Source organism: Nerophis ophidion, linkage group LG09, assembly GCF_033978795.1.
Source record: "Nerophis ophidion isolate RoL-2023_Sa linkage group LG09, RoL_Noph_v1.0, whole genome shotgun sequence".
Lineage (NCBI taxonomy): Eukaryota > Metazoa > Chordata > Actinopteri > Syngnathiformes > Syngnathidae > Nerophis > Nerophis ophidion.
Window position 1 is genome coordinate 53,549,203 of NC_084619.1, and position 9,853 is coordinate 53,559,055.

Consider the following 9,853-nt stretch of genomic DNA (forward strand, 5'->3'; position numbering starts at 1 on the left):
GTCGAGAAGGAGGAGGATTAGTAGTTGTTTTTAAAAATGACTTTAAATGCCGTCAGATCCGCCTGCAATTCTCCTTTTTAAGCTTCGAACTGTGCATGTTTGAGCTGGGAGGGGGAGGCTTGGCCTCTAGCTCCAGCTGAATTTCGGGAGATTTTCGAGAGAAAATTTCTTCCGGGAGGTTTTCGGGAGGGGTGCTGAATTTCGGGAGTCTCCTGGAAAATCCTGGAGGGTTACAAGTATGCTCTACTGACCTACAAAATATGAAAATTAAACCTGTTTTATGCTTTTTGTCCAGTCTAGGTTTTCCCAGTACAAACATAAATACATGTGAGGGGTATTCAAAGTTACTTTATTGCAATCATGTACAGTATACCTATACAGATGAACGTATCACTTCTCTCTTCTATTATCAAACTGTGCATCATGGCGCTTTGTACAGAACCCGAAGTGAGTAGGAGCAGAGAAGAAAATAAGAAAAAGTGAAACACAAGGGAGAGGTTTGCTGGGGGAGGGCGATGGGGGAGTGTGGGGGAGTTGACCAGAGGGGGAATGAAAAAGCAAATGAGGACAGCTGAATATTCATTATCAAACTACACTCGGGAAGGTATCTCGTGGTTCTGCTGGTACGGTGTCATGTATGGGATCGCTGATGACGCCATGAGAAATATCGAAGCGGCTTTAGAGGTTGTCTGCTTGTCACTGTAACAGGGAGTGGACCTTGCATGGTTGTTATAGTTCAGACAACTGTGATTTGATCAAATGTACGCCTATGGAAAATAGGGTGACAATAGCTACACCTGGGGGTGTCTTTCTCTCATCCTGAGAGGGCTAGAGGGAAGCATTCTGTCATCTTTCTTGACTACAAAATAATAAATGCGTTCCTTGTTTATCTGCTAACCTTGATCTCTAGTGAGCGCCGGACATTCCACTGTTTCGGTCAATTAATCAAATAAGGGGTTGGTATAGACCCCTTAAGCTCCCCTCAAATGACTGGGTCATTTAAAATGTGTGCTTCTTCATCCTACCACAATCCTCGCCACAGCACTCAGAAGAATACAGCATTCTTCTGCAGACGTGACTCCACCTTTTTAAAAAGGGCTCTCAATTTGCATAACTTGCACTGCTTCACTTTTGTCACTCTTTCTTTCCTGAGACCCCACTCCCCGTCATCATGCTCTTGGCCTTCAAGGCCTATCCAGGGGCCCCATACACCACCGTGCAGCTCAGGGTCTGCCAAAGGGTCGTCCGGGGGATTGTTTGCCATCACAGCAGTCTGGTTGTACTCTGCCAGCCTGGTGAGAAGATGCTTGACTATCTCAGGACGAGCTTTGGCCATATCTGACCTCTCGTAAGGGTCAGATGAGATGTTAAACAGCCAAACCGACTTCCCCACCTTGTTACGCCTCTTTTCCAGTTTTTGCCACCTCTCTGAACCGTCTGCGAAGGCTTGCGGTGGAGTCCAGTCGCCATCACCCACGTTTCCGGTCAAAAGCTTCCAATCGCCAGCACGAATGGCTGCCCTCACTGCTGTGTCCCAGATGCCAAAGCCGTTAAGCACCAAAGCCTTGTCATAGGGCTCCCCGGGCTTCCTGGAGACTGGGTCGATGTTAAAAAGGATTTCAGTGCGAGGAGATGGTAAACCCTCGCTAATGGTACCCCACACATCATGGCCATCCAGACCATGGAGGGATTGTTCGGTCCCAGACAGCGCCAATAAAGTGGGATACCAGTCAGAGACGTGGATCAGAGCTTTGCTAATGACACCCTTCCTCTTCAGGATGGGGCTGTGGACAAAGCCCACTGCTCGGATGCCACCTTCCCAGTAAGTCCCTTTGCCACCTCTTAGTGGCCAGTTGCTGCCCCCGGACAGTGGCTGCCCGCCATTATCAGAGGAATAGATTAGAATTGAGTTATTATAGAGTCCGCTAGATTTCAGCTCTTGAACCACTTGGCTGACCCCATCATCCAAGCAGCTCAACATGGCTGCATAGTGACGCCTGACACGATTACCCTGAGAACTGTATGGGTGCAGGAAGTGGTCCGGTACCTGCAAAGGTGTGTGTGCAGCCTGAAGGGACAAATAGAGGAAAAGGGGTATCTGAGGGTCATGGCTCCTCAGAATCTGCTTCACTCTGTGGATAGAGGAAACATGTTTTAATGCACTCTGTTGACAACATTTTTAATTGGAATGAAAAAAGCCTGAACCAACTGTGACACTCACCTGTCAATGTAAAGTGAAGTTGAGTAATTGCCAGCCAGCTCCCATGCAGGCCTGTCTCCTTCATGCAGATCAAATCCGCAAGCTTCCGCCCCGTCACAGCTCTGGTAGGAAAAGTGATCCCCGCTGCCGGTGAGCGTCCCGAGGAAGCTTTGGAAGCCTCGTCCCGTGGGTAAGCATCCGGGCCTGCAGAAGCCCAAGTGCCATTTGCCCACCATATGAGTGGCGTAACCTGCCTTGGTCAGGCTCTCGGGTAGGGTGGGGATGTCTGGGGGAAGGCATAAAGGTTGACGTGGCCGGATGATTGAATGCTGGAGCCCGGTGTGAATTTGGTAGCTGGCTCCAAAGTGAGGAGATAAAGAAAAAAGCTTGGTGTTATGTTGGTCATAAACAAAAACAAATATTTGACAGAATGGCTGCAGCAAGATTTCACTCTACTTTTTTTTTATCATTAAATATTTACGTGACACTTTAACTGATCTACAATATAGTATGGGATTTTTGTGGTATAATAGCTAATTCTACAACTGATTAGACAATTTAGCATGATCGGCTTGTACTGCCGTCCGGCCCCTCAACTCCTCCCCTACAATATGGTCGCATATTTGTGATGTCATAATACTGCGTGCGCAATTTATTGTATACAGAGCAAAACATCACGACCTAACAGTCATCGGCGTGTACTTTCTTTAGCATGTCAGAAAAAGACATTTCACTTGCTGTTTTCAAAACTTCTTCTGCAGAAATTAAAGGGGGAGGGTTAAAGACAAGCTTTAACGCAATGAAAACCAATAGGTCACCTTAAAATTCACTGACATGAAGATTTATGGAAGCAGTACGATGCTAGGATTTCTGCGCAGTCAAGGCGTTGAGGGGTTCCGGTTTGGTGGCTGCAGGATTAGGTCTATGCTTTTTGCAGATGATGTGGTCCTGATGGCTTTATCTGGCCGGGATCTTCAGCTCTCACTGGATCGATTCGCAGCCGAGTGTGAAGCGACCGGAATGAGAATCAGCACCTCCAAGTCCGAGTCCTTGGTTCTCGCCGGAAAAAGGGTGGAGTGCCATCTTCGGCTTGGGGAGGAGACCCTGTCCCAAGTGGAGTAGTTCAAGTACCTAGGAGTCTTGCTCATGAGTGAGGGAAGAGTGGATCGTGAGATCGACAGCCAGATCGGTGCGGCGTCTTCAGTAATGTGGACGTTGTATCGATCCGTTGTGGTGAAGAAGGAGCTGAGCCGGAAGGCAATGTTCTCAATTTACCGGTCGATCTATGTTTCCATCCTCACTTATGGTCATGAGCTTTGGGTCATGACCGAAAGGACAAGATCACGGGTACAAGTGGCCGAAATGAGTTTCCTCCGTCGGGTGGCGGGTCTCTCCCTTAGAGGTAGGGTGAGAAGCTCTGCCATCTGGGAGGAGAGGAGCCGGATGAGGTGGTTCGGGCATCTGGTCAGGGGGCCACCCGAATGCCTCCCTAGGGAGGTGTTATGGCACGTCCGACCGGTAGGAGGCCACAGGGAAGACCCAGGACCCATTGGGAAGACTATGTCTCCCGGCTGGCCGGGGAACGCCTCGGGATCCCCCGGGAAGAGCTGGACGAAGTGGCTGGGGAAAGGAAAGTCTGGGCTTCCCTACCTCGGATAAGCGGAAGCAGATGGATGGATTGATGGTACGATGCTGTCTGTGCTGCTAAGCCAAGACCGAGGGTTAATAGTGGCGACCGCAGCAAACCTAAAGCCATGGGCCTGATGAGAAAGTGTTTTGACAAAAGGCAAACATTTTGAAAGAAAATGCAAAAGTACTTGACATCAAAATTAGTATTTTGTTTAACTTCATGGTTCATCTGGAGCCACATTCAACAAAGACACCTTTTATGATTTCTTAGTGGAAAAAAATGCACTTTATCATTTAAAACCTGATTTCTTTACTGCATGTTCTATAATGTAATGTTGCCATTTTATGGAGCAAACACTTGTTGCACGATTTTATTACTTTATTACTGTCTGGGAAAAATACAACTTTATCTTTGTCAATCAACAAGAGATGTGACCCCACTTGTTTCCGTGTTGTTGCTAATGGCAATGCAGAACACGATAGAATCGATTTTTATACATCCCACCATGGGAAATACGTGATTGCAGAGCAGATTTTTACACACAGTAATAAAAGTAAAACGTAATGAAAAACTAAAAATGAGTCATAAATGATACATATTGCGCACTAACAATTGGGCCATGTATAGATAAGAAATAAAACATAACACCTATATTGCACACCTTGAAAAAACAGATCACACTAATCACATAAATGCGTTGTAAAATCTTATGGCTGTGGTTAGAAAAGACCTGCGGTGGCGCTCCTTGCAGCACTGTGGATCTAACAGTGTAATGCTAAAGGATCTACTCCATGTCAGGCAAGGGTTGAGAGGGATTGGGCATTATGGTCGTGAACTTCGTCAACATCCTTCTGTCAGACACTTCCTCAATGCTGTCTACTGGGCAGCATAGCTACTTGATATGCAGTATATCAAATAAAGAATTGAAAAAGTTAAATATCAATAAGTTCCAACATTTTGATGATTCTAATTGTTTTCAATGGATCATTAAAGAAGGAAGTGTATTATACTGATCCCTACAATAAATGTATATATGTTTGGTTAGTGTGTATACTAGGGGTGTAATGGTACGTGTATTTGTATTGAACCGTTTCGGTACGGGGGTTTCGGTTCGGTTTGGAGGTGTACCGAACGAGTTTCCAAACGGACATATTAGGTAGCGCACCGCAGGTTGTGTAAACAATGCAGAGCGAGGCACAACACACGGCAACATGCAAAAGTCAGAGCTGGAAGATCCTCCTGCCTCGTTAACATCTCCCCCCTTGGGAACACTCCAGCTTCGGGGTGCGATACAACAACGGAAGACGGAGGTTTGCCGACATGGTTCGGCAGCAGTAGGGTATGCTTCTGCCAACACGTCAAACAGGCTAACCCCTTTGAAGCGGCACCACCACCAAATCAACCTTGCTTTAATGAAGAGAAAGAGGAGCGTGGTGCAAACACCGCATTCAAGCAGCCTCTCCTCGGCCAGTCAGGCAGGGCTAAAGCAAAAACAAATGTTTTTATAGCAGCAGAGTTAAGACCATCCATCCATCCATTTCCTACCGCTCGTCCCGTTCGGGGTCACGGGGGGTTGCTCTATTGCATTAAAACTAGATTTTGACCCACCTCTATGGTGGAAGAACAATAAGCCCGTATATCCTCTTACTAGTAAGTTAGCCAGGCTGGGGGGGGGGGGGGGGGGGGGGGGGGGGGTTAACCTGTGGCTGAGTTGACTTGAAACTGTTTAATGTTGTACTTTTTATATGTAGAATAACTTGTTTGTCATTTTATTTCTTCTGAGCAACAACTGGAGGCAGTTTAATTTTGATTAACGTGGACCAGACATAAACAAGTTGAAAAACTTATTGGGGTGTTATCATTTAGAGGTCAATTGTATGGAATATGTACTGTACTGTGCAATCTACTAATAAAAGTCTCAGTCAATCAATCAAAAAAGCACTATATGTAGAAAGGCTTTGTTAAAAAAACATTCTGAGCCTTATCTTATTTAGTTTTTATTTTATATATGTTGACCACATTAACCCTGGCAATGAACCCTGTGTGTATATATGTATTAGGGGTGTTGGAAAAAATCGATTCGAATACGAATCAAATCGAACACGTTGTGCGATTCAGAATCGATTCTCATTTTCAAAAAAAAATTGATTTTTTTTATCATTCTAACAAACCACTACACAGCAATACCATAACAATGCAATCCAATTCAAAAACCAAACCTGACCCAGCAATACTCAGAACTGCCATAAACAGAGCAATTAAGAGGAGACACAAACACGACACAGAACAAACCAAAAGTAGTGAAGCAAAAATTAATATTATCAACAACAGTATCAATATTAGTTATATTTTCAGCATAGCAGTGATTAAAAATCCCTCATTGACATTATCATTAGACATTTATATATAAAAAAAAAGAACAATAGTGTCACAGTGGCTTACACTTGCATCGCATCTCATAAGCTTGACAACACACTGTGTCCAATGTTTTCACAAAGATAAAATAATGGTTCGTTTAATAGTTAAATCAAATTTACATCATTGCAATCAGTTGATAAAACATTGTCCTTTATAATTATAAAAGCTTTTAAAAAAAAATCTACTACTCTGCTAACATGTCAGCAGACTGGGGTAGATCCTGCTGAAATCCTATGTATTGAATGAATACAGAATCGTTTTGAATCGGAAAAATATCGTTTTTGAATCGAGAATCGCGTTTAATCGAAAAAATCAATATATTATCGAATCACGACCCCAAGAATCGATATTGAATCGAAATGTGGGACACCCAAAGATTCGCAGCCCTAATATGTATATTATGCCATTGTTTACAAATTTGGTAAATAAATAACCAAAGAAGTTATATTTTGTTGTTTTCTTACTGTACCGAAAATGAACCGAACCGTGACCTCTAAACCGAGGTACGTACCAAACCGAAAGTTTTGTGTACCGTTACATCTCTAGTGTATGCACATTGGGCAAAAGTGTAAACTGTTAGATTTATTTTGTCTCTCAAAATCTTGTTTAAATATATATACTTAAATATTGGTTATCGTTATTGGTTGTAAGGGTCTGGAAAATATCGGTTATCGGTAAGGGTTTAAATTCCAATTATCGTGTATCCCTAGATATGGTAGCCTATTTTTCCATTATATAACGTTAAAAAAATAAATGGTTAATGACTTACCGTCCTGTCATGAGCTGGCTGCGAGAGGGTGAGCAGATTGGTTGGACGTAATAATTTTCAAGTTTGACCCCTTCCGCTGCCAGCTGATCGAGTGCAGGAGTGTGAATATCTGAGCCATGGTAGCCGATGTCACCATAACCTTGGTCATCCACCATGACGAAGATGACATGGGGAGCTTTGAGCCCTGGCGACTTTCCTGTGCCGGGCTCTGGTTCCCCACTACAGCCGAAGCCTTGGAGCCAGATCTCCCAAATAATCAGGAATAATGCAAAGAAGATATTGCTCCTCATCTTCGGTCACTGCTCTACTCAGTCTGCTGATCGGTCGTTTTCCCAAAAGTCCTATCAGTCCATTTTCGGGAATCCGAACCCAAAAGTAGTATTACACAAGGGTAAATTGGAGCCAGATACCGTGGTAGGTGGAGGTTATAATGCATAGAGGGGCAAAGAGTCGTGAGTAAGCATTTGATTGTGCGTCAGAGAGACCCACCTTTGCAGTACCTTAACACATTCCACGGGCTTGTGGACGCATCACACTTTGGCTGGAAACTTCGGGCAACTGAAGCGCGCACACACACACACACACACACACACACACACACACACACACACACGCACACACTATTCATTAAACTGGCATACAACCCAAATGTTTCAGACTTGAAAATATCAAATAATTTATTGGTGTCACACAAACAGATAAATGCACATAAAATCTTTCAAAAAAGCAAAATAATATTTAATACAGTTTTTTTAAATCTATATTCCCAAACCTGTCAGACCAAGGTTATGTCTACACTAAGCCAAGAAACCCCTTAAACAAACAATTATTTCACCTAAGCCCCGTTTCAGCCACACTTTCAACCATCGTTTAAGGCCCCTCTCTTTGGACAATTTCTTACACGGTTAAAGGGGAACATTATCACCAGACCTATGTAAGCGTCAATATATACCGTGATGTTGCAGAAAAAAGACCATATATTTTTTTAACCGATTTCCGAACTCTAAATGGGTGAATTTTGGCGAATTAAACACCTTTCTATTATTTGCTCTCGGAGCGATGTGACGTCACCTAGGTAGTCAACCGCCATTTTCTCAAACACATTATAAACATCGAGTCAAATCAGCTCCGTTATTTTCCGTTTTTTCGACTGTTTTCCGTACCTTGGAGACATCATGCCTCGTCGGTGTGTTGTCGGAGGGAGTAACAACACGATTAGGGACGGATTCAAGTTGATTTACGTAGAGTGTGCATCGATTAGCACGGCATGCTAATCGATGCTAACGTGCTATTTAGGCTAGCTGTATGTACATTTGTAGATATATTTGCATCCAGCCTTTCTCTCCATCCACATTTAATGCCAAACAAACACTTACCAATCGACGGATTTAAGTTACTCCAGTGTCACAAGATCGTTTGGTATGCACATTTTACCGGCGATGCTAAGGCAGACATGGCACAGAGATGTATGGATATCCTGCAGATGCATTTCCAACGATAAAGTCAACGAAATCACAAAGGTGAGTTTTGTTGATGTTATTGACTTATGTGCTAATCAGACATATTTGGTCGCAGCATGACTGCCAGCTAATCGATGCTAACATACTATTTAGGCTGGCTGTATGTACATTTGTAGTTAAATTTGCATCCAGCGTTTCCCTCCACCCACATTTAATGCCAAACAAACACTTACCTATCAACGGATTTAAGTTGCTCCAGTGTCACAAGATGCGAAACTCCCGATCGTTTGGTCTGCACATTTTACCAGCGATGCTAAGGCAGACATGGCCGAATAGCGTCAATAACTATTTGCTCAATAGCTTCAGTTTCTTCTTCAATTTCGTTTTCGCTATCTGCCTCCATTCTCTAACCATCCGTTTCAATACATGCATAATCTGTTGAATCGCTTTAGCCGCTGAAATGCGAGTCTGAATCTGAGCTAATGTCGCTATATCTTGCTGTGCTATCAGGCATGTTTGTTTGTATTGGCATCACTGGATGACGTCACAGGAAAATGGACGGTGGCTTCACAGATAGATAAAATCAGGCACTTTAAAGCCTTTTTTTGGGATATTCCATGGTGGGTAAAATTTTGAAAAAAAACTTTGAAAAATAAAATAAACCCCTGGGAACTGATTTTTGTTGGTTTTAACCCTTCTGAAATTGTATTAATGTTCCCCTTTAAGTGCGCCGTCTATTTCTTGAATCTCCGGCCCTTAGAATTGTGATTGTTTACAAACTGAGTTCGGAGAGAAAGTGACGCCAGAAAGACCGCACCCCACACAGGAAGTGACATCTGAAAGAACGCGCCACAACCAGCTTCATAACAACCCGTTCGGGAACTCTGCGGCAACCACTAGAAAGATGGAGGTGAATCATCCAGACATGCCCGTGTTTCTCCTTCCTGTAAGTGTACAGACGCTTGTGGAAATCACACATGAATACCTTAAGAGAAAGCGATTGCAGCTATTTTGGATACAACACTTCTCAGAGAACTTTCGAATGTCCGGGTCAGCTGTGATTCTACTAACCGAAAAACTTTGTCCCTTTGTCGAAAGAGAGACAATGAGAATGCAGGTTCCCGTGGATGTGATAACAAAGGTAGTGTGCTTTGTTGTTACCTGGCCGACGAGTGAAGACTACTGAAAACAGCCAATGCATTTGGACTGGCAAAGCAGACTGTATCAGTTATTGTCCGCCATGTATGTCGCGGACTCAACGTCTAGGTCGAGAGTATATAAAGTCAACAAAAACGAATGGACAATGAAGGTGAAGGCAAAAGAGTGAGGGGTGTCCTGACCAGATATTTAGATCCCAAGATTAATTGTTGTAAAAT

The 9,853-nt window shown here is 43.6% G+C and overlaps 1 protein-coding gene across 1 annotated transcript; it reads right to left on the reverse strand.

Annotated features, from left to right (window-relative positions):
- Positions 1 to 337: 337 nt before the first annotated feature.
- Positions 338 to 7,490, reverse strand: si:dkey-174i8.1 (arylsulfatase I). The gene is made up of 3 exons (XM_061911248.1): positions 7,018 to 7,490; positions 2,222 to 2,554; positions 338 to 2,132 (listed from the first exon to the last, which is right to left on the reverse strand). Exons 1-3 carry the CDS (start codon positions 7,305 to 7,307, stop codon positions 1,046 to 1,048), a joined length of 1,710 nt encoding a protein of 569 aa, XP_061767232.1. The 5' UTR covers positions 7,308 to 7,490; the 3' UTR covers positions 338 to 1,045.
- Positions 7,491 to 9,853: the final 2,363 nt, after the last annotated feature.

What these genes read in the sequence shown, in the direction of transcription:
- si:dkey-174i8.1 (XM_061911248.1), bottom strand. Translation starts at nt 7,307, where the DNA reads ATGAGGAGCAATATCTTCTTTGCATTATTCCTGATTATTTGGGAGATC. An exon ending in AGCCAGCTCATGACAGGACG is followed by an intron (nt 2,555 to 7,017) that starts GTAAGTCATTAA and finishes CTTTGGAGCCAG; the next exon opens with CTACCAAATTCACACCGGGC. An exon ending in ACTTCACTTTACATTGACAG is followed by an intron (nt 2,133 to 2,221) that starts GTGAGTGTCACA and finishes CTCTATCCACAG; the next exon opens with AGTGAAGCAGATTCTGAGGA.